General features: G+C 58.9%; 1 protein-coding gene across 1 annotated transcript in view; it reads left to right on the top strand.

The window, feature by feature from the left end:
* Mtcl1 (microtubule crosslinking factor 1) overlaps positions 1 to 14,931 on the top strand; it is a gene marked incomplete at its 5' end in the record, with an annotated part of 95,745 nt that overhangs the window by 77,086 nt on the left and 3,728 nt on the right. Inside the window, 4 exon segments of the mRNA XM_005372609.2 lie at positions 4,084 to 4,338; positions 8,996 to 9,295; positions 10,927 to 10,958; positions 13,115 to 14,663. Of these exon segments, the coding sequence (XP_005372666.1) occupies positions 4,084 to 4,338; positions 8,996 to 9,295; positions 10,927 to 10,958; positions 13,115 to 14,663 (2,136 nt within the window).

Genomic DNA, 14,931 nt, shown 5'->3' with positions numbered 1-14,931 from the left:
ACGCACCATGGTGTCACTGGCCTATCTGCCCTCTGCAAGTTTGGAGGGGGCCAGCGTGACGACGTCACCGTGCTGAGCTGACGTGATTGTAGTCGGGAAAGACGAGCAGACTGTGTCTGGGGTTCTCTGAAGACGGTGGGTGCATGCGGCCCGAAGATGCCTCCCAGTTCTGGGAGGACCCACAGTCCCTGCCTGGGACCCTTCCTCGCTCTCAGCCTCCTTCCCACCCGAGATAAACGGGCCAGAGGAGGAGCTGGTCTCAGATTTCGAGCCACTTAGCACCAGGGCAGGGAAGAGAGTCCTGCACCCTCCTGCGTGTGGCCCCCGCCAGCAGTGCCCCAGCCTTTCCCAGGTTTCTCCCTGGGATTCCTGAAGAGTAACCCGCAGCCTCCACAGCATCTGCTGCTCGGGGCTCGTCCCACCCCTGGGTCCCGGGGAGGCCGTCTGTGCGCCTTTGATCACCGCTTTCCTGGGCTCTGCCAGAGTCAGTAAAGCTTGTATGAATGCCTTGGTCTTGAGAGAAGAAAATAGCAAAGAAAGACGTCTTTCAAACAGCGTGGAGAGAAGAGGAGACGGGCCTGTTGCTCCTAGTGCCCGCACATCCCCCACCCCTGCCAGCTGGCCCCAGGCCCACCCGCTGTCCTGCACCGTCCCCGGGCCCAGCAGCGGCACCCTTCCAGGCAAGCCCGTCTGATGGTGGGGTCAAGTCCGGCTGCGGCTCGTGCTCCCTGCCAGGCACCCTCACTGAGATGCCGTCTCAGGGCTCAGCAAGTGGGGCCAGCACCAGGAGAGTGAGTGAGGCTGCCCTCGGCTGAGCTGCCTCCCCGTTTAAAGATGGGCGTACAGAGCGCCTGAGATGGGGGAGCTGAATATTTCCGGAGACCCGAGATGCTGAAGAGGGGAGGCGTACTCTGGTGAGAGCCAGTTTCGAACACCTCAGCCTTGTTGGGACCCTGGCCTCCACCCACACATTTGCTACAGAGCGGGCTCAGGGGAGTCCGCACGCACCAGGAGGCAGAGCTCGGACTGCAAGCCCCGAGGCCAGGCGGTGAGGCTTGGCCCAGGTCGCACAGTGGTTTCTTACAGACGGCCTGGGAAGCCGTGAACATGGCCCGGGCCAGTCCATCTGTCACTGTCCCAGCGCAACCCTCTTCGACTTCAGTGTAACCAGTTCAGTTCTCCTAAAATGTAATGTTTTCTCTCGGGTGGAGTCATGCAGTGCCATTTCCCTGAGCTGTCATTCCTCTGACTGGCACCTAAATCAGACCTTGTGGGCGCTCAGAGTCCAGCAAGCAGCAAGGCCTTTCTCGCAGGCAGGCGATGGGGACAGGGCTGTCGTGGCAGCAGTGTGGAAGGAGCCTGTGGGTGTCAGCTTAGTGGGGCCCAGGGAGACCGAAGAAGGTGTCACAGGCAGGTGGTGATCGCCACATGCAGAGCAGGCACCAGGGGCCGTGTGAGAGGAGGCGTGTGGCCCCACTGAGGAGCTCGGGTCGGGGGCGGGGCGCTGAAGCAGTTAATACTGCAGGCCTGACTTTACGGAGGACTTAGGTTTGCTTTTTAAAGTGATGACTCTGGCTTCAAGGTCGGGGTGAGTAGAAGCGGTCAGAAGTGAGCGAATGGCTAGGCCTGGGCTGTGGACAGCCCTCGGGGAGCTGCCTGACGGGAACAGGAAAAGATGCACTTTCTCAGTACACACTAACCTCGCCCTTGACCTCTGCGCTGCAGCCCGGCCCCTCGGTGCGACTTAGTCTCTCACAGCTGCAGGTGACACATCCCCCGGAAATCACAGACAGTGCACTGGGGAGGAGCCTCTGGCGTCCCTGGCGGCCAGCAGAGTACAGGAGCCCCGGGCTGCAGAGGAGTGGGTGAGGAGGGTGCAGCGGGGAGAAAGCAGCAGATGCCAAGAGTGGTCGGCAGCCAGCGTGGCTCCCAGGCTTTGGAGCTCGTGCCCGGGTGCCACTGCCTTAGCCAAGATGGGTGACAGAAGAAGCTGGGTTTGAGCTGTCACAACAGGTCCTGTGACGGAAGGCTGGCGGAAGACGTTTACAGCCACCTGTCAGAAACAGCAGGGACATGGACTGAGAAACTGACCAGGATCGCCGCACACACATCACAGGGTCCTCCCTCGGCGACAGCCTTCCGAGAGTGTGGTTACGCCTGCAGCCGCCACCGAGGGGCTCTGCAATGCATGGCTGCACCTGAGAATGTGTGGGTGTCGTGGACTCAGGGACCGCGAGGCATCTCCAGGGCCGCATGGACGGCGAGGTCCAAGGAGGGACCCCAAGTACTCGTCTTCAGGAAGTTAGTGGAGGAAGGGGACAGTGAAACAGAGGAGTGAGGCCCAGGCCCGGGTGCCGCCCAGGACGTCAGGTGCTTTGCCAAGCTCGGGGTGGAGAAGGGGAGGAGGTGTTAAAGTCAAGCACCGGAGTCCCTGGGAGGCTGGCAGCAGTTGGCATCAGGAGCGGCTGACACAGAGATGTGCAGGCGGGGGCCGAGCGTGGTGGGGAAGGGAGAGGAAGACTGGGAGCGGATGGAGGCCAGGGCAGAAGCCAGGGAGACGGCACTGCGGGGTGCCCGAGGGCGCGGGCTCCGGCCCACACAGGCTGCTGGCAGCTGCTGTAAACCGGGAGGCGGTGGACGCCCGTGCCCCCACTGTCCTGGATGTGCCTTTCCTCCTTGCGGTCTCACCTTCCCCAGCGGCCCAGTAAGCGTCCCGCTGCTGCCCTTCACTGGCCCATCGCTGGCTTCCCTGAGCGGTCCCCGCCCCAGCACTGCCCGGCCCCAGCCCTGCCCCCGGGCCCTCCCGCTACTTCCTTCCCAAGGTGCTCAGTGCTCTGTGCAGGGCCGGGGCAGCGGAGTTCACCCCCTCACAGCTGAGGCTTGGCCTTGCTTTCCCCCTTGAGCGCCTGTAGGCGAGAACTTCCAGTTTAACCACGCACATCCTAGCATTCTGATACAGGGAGAGGAGCTTTTGGGGTTGTGCTCACTGGCCTGAGACTTCCAGCAACTGGTTTTAGAATAGTTAAAAAGTATCTGATCAGCTGGCTGTGGTGGTGCATGCCTGAAATCCCAGCACAGGGGAGGCTGAAACCTGTATGTCTATTAAACACATGACTGGGAGCGGATGGAGGTCAGGGCAGAAGCCTGGCAAGGATCGCAAGGTCATGATTGCCTGGGCACCATAGCATGTTCATCCCTTCCCCCTCCCCTCCCTCCACCTCTTGGTCCCCTTCCCTTTTGCCAAAGATCTGTGTTCCTGTTTCCTGTCACCTGTCTTTTGCTTTGCTCTTTAATTTATTTATACTTTGGGTTTCTCGTATAAGAGAGCCCGTGCAATCCTGGAGTTTACGTGTCTGATGCATTTCACTGAGCATTACGGTCACAGGGTGTGTCCATTTTCCTACAGATGACTCAAGTTTATCCCTCTGTACTGCAAAGTAGTATTCCAGGGTGTGTAAATACATTGTCTTTATCCATGCATCTGTTTAATAGACATACAGGTTGCTTTCAAGACTTAGCCACTATTAATTGTGCTGCTATAAACATGGGTGTGCGTGGATCACTGTAATATGACATCTTTAACTCTTTTGGGAAGATACCGACAAGGGCATAGCTGGGTCAAATGGAATTTCTAGTTTTAGTTTTTTGAGGAATCTCCACACTGATTTCTGTAGTTTTTGTTCGCACCAACAGTGTAGCAGGGCTCCTTCCCCACCCCCACTACAGCTTCACCAGCACTTGTTATTGTTTGATTTCTTGATGATCAGGATTCCTCCTGGGGCCAGATGGAATCTCATTGTTGTTTTAATTTGTATTTCACGAGTGGCCAGCGATGTTGAGCTTTTTTCATGTGTTTATTGGCCATCTGTTTGTCGTCTTTTGAAAAGTGACCCTTCATTTCAGATGCCCATTCTTTGATGGGATTTTTATCTTGCGAAGTATCAAGTGTTCCTAATTCAGACTTTAGACATGACACTGGTCTCTCCTGTGGCCTAGCCAGGTGTCTGGGGGCCGTGTGCGGATCTCTTCACGCTGCAGTGCCACGCTTGCTGGGGAGGGGTCCTAAGTCTTTCTTCTCGGTAGCTGGAGAAGCAGTCGGAGAGGAGCCTGGGTGAGCCGGACGCCCCCGTCGAGAGCAGGAGCATACTGAGCAGGGAGCGGGAGGTGCACCGGAAGCTGCTGGCGGACAGCCACGGCCTGGTCCTGGACCTGCGCTGGCAGATGCAGCACAGCGAGAAGAGCTGGAGGCGGGAGAAGGTGGAGCTGCTGGAGCGCCTGGACCGCGAGCGGCGCGAGTGGGAGCAGCAGCAGCAGGAGCTGGCGTGGAGGGTCGAGCAGGTAAGCGTGGCCACAGCCACCCAGAGCGGCCGTGTGTGCCCTCGGGAGAAGGAACGGGCTGCCCGTGGGCCTTCGGGGGAGCAGGCAGAGGTAACAGAATTTCTAAGGCTTTGTGGTGCTGCACGCCTGTTATCCTAGCACACTGGGAGGCTGAAGCAGTAGGATCTTGAGTTTAAGCCCAGCCTGCGCAGCTTAGCGAGACCCTATCTCAAAATAGAAATGGCAGGGGATGTAGCTCAGTGCAGAGGCTGTGGGGTCAATCTCCAGCACCGCCCAAAGAAAACAAATGCCATGGATCCTAGGATTCCTCGCTCAGAGACCTGCGCCTGTGCTGGCCCTGCACAGACCTTTCCATCGCTCCGTGCTTGTGTGTGGACATGTGGGAAGGAGGAGGATCACTCTTAGTTTGCAGGGGAAACTTCAAGACGAGGTCATGTCAGGTCATATCCAGCACTTCCTGCCACAGAGCAGGTGAACACCTGCATTGGTCCCTGAAGGTGGGGTCACAGCAACTGCTCCAGGACAATGGGATCAAGGCCGTTAGGGAAGCCCGGCCAGGGGAGGTGGAAGTCAGCTGGAGCCGGCGCCACACCTCTGTGACCAGGAGGACCCACAGAGGGCCAGGTGGCTGCTGGGTGCTCGTCGTGCTCAGCCCAGCCCACACTGAGGGACGTGGAGCGGGCGTGGGGCGCTGTCCTCCTCTGCACAGATCCTCAGTCTGCGCACTGCGGCAGACTCAGAACAGCTGGCGCAGGGGCCGTCCTTCCTGAGCAATGCGCAAATGCGGTTTACACACACACTGATGGGTTCCCCCCGGCTGCGTTTTTACTGTGCGTTTGTTCCAGGCTTTCACACAAAGTCACTGGGCCTCCAGGAGATTATTCATCTGTAAGGAACAGATCAGGAAAAACCACCTCGATGCTGCGTTATAAACTCCCTGGGGGATGCTGGTGCCCTGCGCTCCTGCCGTGCTCTGTGACAGCGGGAAGTTTCAGTGCAGCAGACCGGGGAGGAGGAGAAGGAAGAAAGAGACCGGGCGCCTGGGGCCGGGGAGCCACCTCAGGAAGCAGGAGAAGGCCCCCTGGTGTGGTCCCCCTGCAGTTACTCCCCTTGCTAGTACCTGATAGGGCTTCATTTCAGAATTCCTCAAATCCTAGCCAGGGGAAAGTCGTCTTTCCGGTTCAGTGTGGGAAAGTGGCCCTCTAGCAGTGGCCTCCGGGTACAGACTGTGGGCCTCTCTGGTGGCCTGGTCAGTTGGGTGGAAGTTGGAGAATGAGCAGCATGGGTTGGTCCGCAGTGACTCACAGCCGTGCGCAGTTGACCACCGTCACAGTCACCTAGGCGGCTGGTGGCCGGGACCTTCCTTCCTGGCCGTGACTCTTGGGTCCCTTCCTGTACACCACCCCGGGAAGGTTGCCGTGTCCCCATCCTGGCCGTGAGGGTCCCTCTGCCTACAAGCCACAGAGGCTTGTTGGTTGTGCATAGGTTTCGTCCATTCTAAAAGTCACCTCGATGCAAGTTAAGCAGGTCTCACGGCTTTCCTTCCGCTTCTGGGAATGAGGACAGATGGGTGAGACACATCGGGACATCAGCTTCTGAGTCTGACCTGGGGATGAGCGGTCGCCCTATTCTGGGACTGAACTTTGGGAAGAGGGGAATGGTCAGGACTGTACCGAAGGGACAGTCGCAGACAGAGCTTGAGTCCTGCAGGTCGGCAGCCTGGGCCTCGTGGGCCTGAGGCCCCTGTTTCCTCCCGCTCTTCACACACGTGTGGTGGACTGCTGGATATTTCTACAGTGACCCCACTGCTGGCTTCAGGAGAGAATTTATCAACAGTGAACAGATGCTTCAGACATGCAGTTTTCAGAATTAAGCCCAGCCTTTCCCCCAGAAGTCTCAACATTTTTCAAGATTTTGTAAATGATAGGGACCAGCCCTGAAACTGGGTGAGACGGTTACGGGCTTTCTCTGAGAAACAGGAAGCTGGCTGCAGGCTGTGGGGCAGGGACACATGGGGGAGCCCGTGGGGCTTGCTTGTCGCTCCCTGGGTCGCTCCTTCGCTTGGTGATCCTGTAGCGGCAGATTCCTCACGTAAACGAAAACTCCAGCTGGACATGCTTCACAGTGCACCCACAAACTCGCAGTGCTCAGTAAGCCCCGTAACCTTGACTTGATAGCCCAGTGCAGATGGCCACGAAGAACCTTAAATCCGTTTTCCACTTCCCGAACACGTGCTTCATACCTGCCCGGTGCCGTTAAATCCCAGCACAATTTCTGCACCACGTGAGACATGTGCTGTGATGAGCGGCCGTGGGAGTACGGTGAGGTCACATGCACACGTCGTCCGTCTCACCCACGGCTCTTGTCTCAATCTGCGTGATCGAGGGGTTGTTAGGTTTTATGGAGTCACGGTACATTCCTCTTCGAATCGTGAAGTTCCTGGTTAATGAGCGCAGCAGGTCACCTGTCGCTGTACTTACATGGCTAAGTGGGAAGCTCGTACGTCACCTGTTCTCCTTCCAGTAACTTTCTTAAATCAGCTGCTTTTACAACATGAAAGGCCCTTTTAAAGCCTGTTGACAAAGCCACCCTTTTCCCCTTGACCCGTCTGGGTAAGGGGACACTTGAGGAACTATTGTGTCCTGCGTTACTTGAAATGCAAATCTGACCAATTTTCCACTTGCGTGAGAAGTTCTGCCGCAAGCTGCGAGTACAGTAGGCGCTGCTGCTGGCTCAGAGGCCGCCCGGGAAACCCTATCTTTGCAGGACCCGTTGCTCTATTACCGCACTGCAGAGGCATCTGAGCAGCAGCGTGCTCCAGCCCAACTGCTCCAGTTCACTTTTAGGAAACCTAACACTTAGCAGCTTAGTGCAGGCAGCTCCTGGCCGCCTGCGTTTATTTTTGAAATTCCACTTTCCTGAGTTAGGACGCGCTTGTTCATAGCTCTCCCCTGTAGTCATCTTTCTCCTCCCTGCACATTTACAGCCTCCACTGTGGGTCTCGCATTTTAATTCCCTGCCCAGAATAGCTTGGGGACGATCATGTGTCGAAACTAAATTGCGCTGGCACGCATTGGGTGTGCACAATGAAAAGCGTTGCCTTCAGTTTTTCTTACAGAAAGCCTTTAGCATCTGTAAGCGAACTGCAGATGGAGGGGCTGAGCTGGAGCCCAGGGAGACCCGCTTGTTCCTGATGTGACCGTGAACCTGCCTCAGACTCCAGCGTCTAAGCTCGTAGAGTAGATACGATTCCTGGAAACTTTCACGGCACTGCCCCCAGGTGACTGAAAGGAATGAGCAGGTGACAGTCCCCTGTCCCTGGCGTGTGCTCTGGCTTTCTTCCTGGCGGGTCGCAGGCCAAGCTCACATGGGCTTGGGGCCCAAGGCTCACATTCGGGCACCGAAATGCTGGGTGTACCCACCCATCTGCGTCCAAGGCATTGTAGAATTTCTTGGTACCCTCCCAGCTCTCAGGGACTGAAAATGTTCACCTGGCTACGGCTCAGGTCAGCCCCAAATGTCGCTCTCATCGTTGGGTGGCTCGCAGACTTGACGCAGAAGAGTGTGCTCCAGGAGGGCGTGTGGGCTCGTGCCCCAGTAAAGACCCCACCGGCGAGCAGAGGCTCAAGCTGCTGTCTGAGGTGTTCAGCAAGGAGGACTGGGGAGTCCTCCAGAGGGAACTCGGGGTCCTTCCGGAGCGCTCACCATGACAAGAGAAGCAAGGAGGGCACCGTTGTGGGCCCCTGGCCGTGCTCAGAGCCGCTCAGCTGGGAACCACCGCTGCCCACAGGCTGCAGATCCGGGGCTCCAATCCCAGTTTGCTCACTGCTGCCACTCCAGGTTACCAAAAAGTAGGGCGGGAGAGTATGTGGCTTCTCCCCCTCTGCCTCCCATGACGCCCTTCGGTTCCTTGACAGCTAAGTTTTCATCCTCTCAAGCAAAGTGCAAGTTGTGTTTACAATGGTTACAACTCAGTGTGCTTTGGGGGCGAGCATGGGACCTGTTGCAGATGATTGGGCTGTCAGGAAAACCAGGTTCACCGTGGAACAGTACCAGACAAATGGTGTCCCAGTAGCATGCCCAGAGCTCTGAGGGCGATTCCCAAAGAGTCTGAACACTCTTTGAGTTTTTAAAAATAAGTATATAATTTCCCACGAGCATAGTACTCCAAGCTATACATAAACATACTTTACAACACAAATGAAGAAAAACAATATAATACACACATACACACACACACACATTGGTCAGATGAACTGCGGTTTGTCTAAATGCGTTTTTCTATTCCAAATAAAATTGTCATCTTTTTGTTGTTGTTGCTATTTTGGTTTTTTTTGGAACAGGTCTCACAATATAGTTCAGGTTGAGCTTGAATTCACTGTGTAGCTCAGGCTGGCTGCAAACTTGTAGCAGTCCTCCTGCCTCAGCCTCCCAAGTGCTAGAATTACAGGCTTGTGCTACAAAATTGTGATTATTTTAAAAGCATTTGCAACATGTTATATTCTGAAGTTAAGTTTGAACTTTAAGAACAGGTGGTTTTTGCTGAATCTTTCTGGTTGACTCACATGTCATGCTGCATGCTGGAGATACATTGGTCTTAAGAAAACCATGAGACCAAAATGGGAGGCTAATGATTTCCATTTCTAAAATTTTCAAGTTGCAGAAAGAGAACAGTCCCCGGAGAGGCGGCAGTTTCCTCTGTGATCAGAAAGAAGGCCACCCGTGCCCCTCTTCGCACCCGGGAGGGCCTCGTGTGCCCCGGCCCGCGTCCATGTGGCCCTGCACAGACACTGACTCCCTGCCCTTTGAGGACCAGCCGCTGTCCAAGCTGAAGGAGTCAGACCGGTGCTCGGCCAGCGAGAACCTGTACCTGGATGCCTTGTCCCTGGACGACGAGCAGGAGGAGCTGCCTCCGCCTCGCAGGCCCGAGAGGACGTTCAGGAACCGCCTCGCCGAGGTCAGCCTGGTGCTGTGCACTCTAGTCAGCCGTGCTAGTTAACCGCTGCAGTCAGCCGCTACACCATGAGGGGCTGTCATGTGACCCAAACCTGGTGGCCTCCAGTGCCAACCTGGGAATTCACTAAAGGTGGAGTCTCACCAGGGCTGGGGGTGGCTTGCTGGCCCCGACGCTCAGCTCCTGGGTGATCCGTGGTCAGTGCGACATTGCCACCGTGTTTGGGTTGAGAAACGCCATGTTAGTGTCCTCCGCCAAAGGAACGGCTCAGAAAGGAGCTGTCCAGTGCAACCCACGGGAGGCAGCCGGTGACTCAGACATGCGCAGGGTCCTCTCTGCTGGGAGTCAGGAAGAGTAATAGCTGAAGAAGGTCTGTGTTCAGGAAACTGCCTCACGTTTGGAAGTAGCAAGTATCACCAAGCACTGGCGTACTGCAAATGCCTTACTCTGGGCAGAGGTGGAGAAAATCCAGTACTGAAACCCCATGTAAATTAGGTTCCCCACTGATGAATTAAGCTCTATACCCAAATGTTTGTGGCATGGTGTTAGGCACATTTTTCTGGTTATGTTTTTAAAGACCTCATTTTAAAAAGTGCTGCGAGGAATCACTGCTAGTCAGTGAGCTTAGCGGTCACCGTGCCTGTCACTGTGTGTCCCGAACACACAATCTTAGAAGAGTTCATGTCACGCAGTGCTGTTTCAGTCCGGGGAAATTGTACAGGTGGGGCGTCCTTATTCGAAATGCTGGGACCCAGAGCGGTTCTGGAGTCGGAGCTCTACAGGTTGGGGTGTATTTGAATATACGTAATCAGATCTGTCCCTCCCCAACACAGCCCAAAAGTAATTCATACAGTGTGCTTCATATCATGGCCATGAAGCTGGGTTTCAGGGTGTCAGCTCTCGAAAGCTCAGATTTGGGAGCATTCGTACCATCTCGTGGGGTCCGGTTTCAGAGCAGAGGGACACGGGGCTCATGGACGAGTGTCCGGCTCCAGGTGTCACACTGAGGCAGGAGTGCACACTCTGCCGGCATTTACTGTCCCCAGGAGCGCATCCCATGACCACCACAAGCTTCTGCCCAGTTGGGCAGCCCCTGGGCACCTTCTCGCAAGTGACCCTGTGGCCCTACCCTCTGCTCCCTCAGCTCCCGCTCCTCTTCCTAAGGGGCCGCCGCTCAACTGCACCTCTAACCCTCAGGTTTATAACACACCAGCGGGTGTCTCACCAACTGCTGGAGCAAGATCAGGACCGAGGGACGTCAGTCTCCCAGTGCCCACTTCCCCACCTCCCTCTGCCTCACCTTCCCGCCCCTCCCTCACACACACACACACACCCTGGTTATGGAGGGAAGGAGGGAGACAGCCAGCTTTGAACTCCTGAGGCGGGAGGCAGGGAGGCCCTTCCCTCCTCCTCGACAAGTTGATGGCCAGCTTCTCTCTCCTGCTGGCCCCCTCATCACACGGTGGACTTTTGCCGTTGTCCTTCGAAGGACATGGGCAGTGATGCTCTCGCTCCTGACCCCGCCAGGCCTCAGTGCACATTTTAAATGGTGTCTTCGCAGGAGCAGAGCTGAAGCAAGGCTCCTGGGCAACCAGAGTTACCCAGTTTCAGTCAAACTTATTTCTCTTTTACAGGAAGAAGAAAATCACAAGAGGAGCCTTCAAAGGTAAGAGACTGACCAGACTCAGAGACCCTGAGTCCTCTCGGTCTTAACGCTCCCTAGTGGCTGCAGTCTGTGACCTCACGTTACGTGGTGCCCTTGTCACTGTCGGTTCTGTGAATGCGTGCTGTCGGAGGATCAGCAGGCGGAGGGCCAGAGCCCGTGTTCCTGACAGTTCTGTGGAGGCTGCCAGGACGGTTGCGTTGAGCGAACAGTGGGATGCTGTCTTCAGTGGTGTTTGCAAAGTCCATGGACAGCTCCGGTGGAAAGTCTGGAAAAAGCCCCCCTTGGTGTGGGAGGCGTGGGGTACACTGTGTTTAAAAGTTCCACCAGGAGGACTTAGCCGAATTCTTCCCGGCAGTGAGCCCTGAGGGAAGCACACAGGGTGCTGGGGTCGGTGTGAGCTCCATGCCCGCTGCCCGCTGCCCGCTCCTCCTCGCTCCCTGGCTTTCCATGTTCCTTCTTGCTGAGGGCGTGGTGTTGGAATGTCCTGGGCCTTGGCCTCTCCGTTCTCACCTGTGGGGGGTGGTTCCCCGCCCCAGAGGGCCCGTGTCATCGTGTCGTCCTCGGGCAGGGCAAGCCCGGCTGCACGGTCAGCTGTGGCGTCTCAGGAGCCCTGGGCCTTGGATGAGGGCCTCGTGGCTCTGTGCCTCCATTTCCTCATCTGCGAGCGGGAGACAGGTTGGCCTGCAGCTTGGTGTGGCACAGGCCAGCTCCTCACCAAGTCCCGACCTGCTGTTTCCCCCCTGCGGCACTGCTGCTGCTTAGACTCTTGCTGCTTCAGCCCTTCAGTTCCCAAAGTCAGCCATGCTCGAGGTAGACAAGCAGCGGCACCCAGGCGCTCCGCAGGGGACGGCGCCCGGCCGCCTCCGCTGCGTCTCCTCTGCTGCTTCTAAACTGCTGGGCCGATGCTCTCCTTCCTTCCCTGCCGCCCCTCTTCCCTGTGTTTAGCGGCACCCTGGCCTTCAGCTGTGCTCGGGCAGAAGCCTGGCTCTGGTCTCACTGCCCTCGCGGGCCCTGCGGAGGCGGTTCTGTGCTGTCCATCTGGAGCCTCCAGGAGGGCTGGCGTGGTCTGGAACCCGCTGTGAGCCCTCGGGAGGCGCAGGGAGCATGTGTCCCACAGGGGCTGGTCTAGCTACGGTCCCAACCCCAGTCTCCTTCCCAACCGCCCTCCTCGGCCCCCACGGGGGGGTGGGTGTCCCACATGGCCAGCAGCCCTTGGTGGCTGCCCGGGCAGACGGGTGGGAGGCACTCGGTGAGTCCACGTCGAAGGGGAATGTGTGCGCTTGCGGTGCCGGTGTGTCCGGAGTCCACGCCGCAGTCCACGTCTGTCCGGCACAGCTCGCCAGACCCAGTTCTTGCTTAGCTTCAGCCGTCTTTATCCTTCGGCAGTTCGCGTCTCCAAGGCAGTGCTGAGTTTCTCTTACCTAGGCAGGACGTGCAGGAGGAGCACAGACAAACACGAGTGGGCCGTATTGAGGAGCAGGGGGTGGAGCGCAGCCCTGCTGGTGGGCTGGGCCCACGCAGAATTCTTTCGGAAGTGATACTCGGATCTTCGCAGGTGGGGGATGGGGCTGCGGAGGATCAAGATACGTTACAAATACACGCGTGCTAGGTCCCCAGAACTCGTGTAAAAACCGTGCGTTGCAAGCATGCCAATAAAACAGCGAAGAAGGAACCTAGACCTTCAAAACCAGCAAGAAATAGCCATTCTAGAAGGTTGTCCTCAGAGCTGAGTGCAGAGCTCCACACCTGCTGGGACCCGTGTGAGAGACGGGCGGGGTGAGAAGGGAGGCGGGCGTGAGCATCTGGAGACTGCCCGACTGACCCTGAGTCCCACTTCCCTCCTTTCCCCGGTGTCTCCGAAGCGGGCCTTTCGGTGAGCACCGCCCCGGGCGGGCGGGCTGCAGCTGTCTCTGCCCTCACGCGGCAGCTGGCTGGCGTCTGCCTCGCAGGGTGCCGAGCGCCTGCCGTGGTGCTTGGCACTGAGGTCAGGGGCGGCGTTGGGGTGTAGCCCCAGCCCTCCCGTCCCCACGGTGAATTAGCGTCCGCCCAGTCTGGGGCCGGGGACAGGTCCAGAGCCCTTGGGCAGCTGCTGGGGTCTCGATGTTGGAGGTGGAGGGGGCGTCCATTGCGTGCTCACGGCCTCTGCTCCCCCGCAGGGTGGTGTCCGTGTCCTCCATGTCGGAGTTCCAGCGCCTGATGGACGTCTCCCCGTTCCTGCCGGAGAAGGGCCTGCCGCCCACCAGCAGCAAGGACGATGTCACCCCACCCCTGTCCCCTGATGACCTCAAGTACATCGAGGAGTTCAACAGCAAGAGCTGGGACAGCGCAGTGCCCCCCAGGGCTGGCCCTGAGTGGCCCCCAGACCCCTGGGCGGACAGGACCGAGGGTGGGCAGGCAGGGCAGGAGGCCCCGGCAGAACCTTTCCCCTCCTCCGCCTGGTACCTGACCACGAGCGTCACCATGACCACGGACACCATGACCAGCCCCGAGCACTGCCAGAAGCAGGGGCTGCACAGCCACGTCCTCGCCGAGCCGACGGGGGTGCGGGTGCTGCATGGCCCACCCCCCGTCCGCAGGGTGGACAGCGGCAGGCCGGCGGCAGGCGGCGAGGGCAGGGGCCGGCCGGACCCGGAGGGCCCCCTGCCCACAAGCAGAGCCAGAGGGAGCCTGCGAGAGACCACGGAAACCCCTGCCCTGGGCCGATGGCCCTGCACCCCCACCCGGCACCCCCGAGACTGTGCGGAGGGGACCCTGTGCCCCCTCGACCTCTCCCTCTGCACCCCACTAGCTGCCGCCCTGCCGCACAGCCCAGACATGTCCAAGAACATGAGTGACGACACCAAGGCAGCGGCCCTGTCCGTCAGGAGCGCGCTGTGCCCCAGCCCCACCCAGCCTCGCGTCAAGGACATGGCCTGCCAGACGAAGGAGTCCCGCGCAGCGGGGACACAGACTGTGCAGACCATCAGCGTGGGGCTGCAGACCGAGGCCCTGCGCGCCGGGGCCGGCGTCGCCAGCAGCCCCCACAGGTGTCTCACGCCAAAGGCGGGCGGCGGCACCACACCGGTGTCGTCCCCATCCCGGAGCCTTAGGAGCAGGCAGGTGGCCCCCGCCATTGAGAAGGTGCAGGCCAAGTTCGAACGCACCTGCTGCTCCCCCAAATACGGGTCCCCCAAGCTGCAGAGGAAGCCCCTCCCCAAAGCTGACCCGCCAGCCAGCAGGGCCGTGGTGGGGGGCGGCCAGAAGGGGTGCAGTGAGTCGGCCTGGGCCCGCTCCACCACCACGCGCGAGAGCCCCGTGCACACCACCATCACCGACGGCCTCTCCAGCCTCTTCAGCATCATCGACCACGGCCCGGCCATGCAGGACCCCTTCCAGAAGGGCACGCGGGCCGGGAGCCGCTCCCACTCCGCAGAGCCCCACCCCGAGCTGGGCCCTGGCCAGGAAGCAGGCCCCGGCTCCCGGGGAAGGTCGCCCAGCCCCCTGGGCACAGGCAGAGAGGACGGGGGAGAGGGTACGCCCGTGAGGCAGGACCTGTCTGCACCCCCTGGCTACACGCTGGCCGAGAGTGTGGCCCGGATCCTTAACAGGAAGCTGCTGGAGCATGCCTTAAAGGAGGACAGGAGGCAGGCCGTCCCCGGGCCCCCGAGTCTCACCAGCGACAGCCTCACGGTGGAAACGGCCTCAGCCGAGCTGGGGGCCATGGAGGTAAGGCATGCAGAGAGTGCGGCGCCCATCCCAGCCCGTTCCTGCACTGAGCTGCTGGGCTGCGGGACCCTGGGGGGCCCAGGTGTGGGTCTCGGGGACCACTGTCCGCAGGGCTCTGTGCCAGGAGCGGGGCAGGAGGTATTCGTGGAGAATGGAGTAAGTGGCAGCCCTGACCCCGAGTGACTTCCGAAGGACGTGGCTGCATGAGGTGCTGCCTGCAGGTCTGAGTGACCGTCCCATCGGCACTTTGCACTGGGTCGCAGGCTGC

Source organism: Chinchilla lanigera, unplaced genomic scaffold (genome assembly GCF_000276665.1).
Source record: "Chinchilla lanigera isolate Chin_1 unplaced genomic scaffold, ChiLan1.0 scaffold00001, whole genome shotgun sequence".
In the NCBI taxonomy this organism is placed as follows: Eukaryota; Metazoa; Chordata; class Mammalia; order Rodentia; family Chinchillidae; genus Chinchilla; species Chinchilla lanigera.
This window is presented reverse-complemented; position numbering and strand designations above follow the sequence as displayed.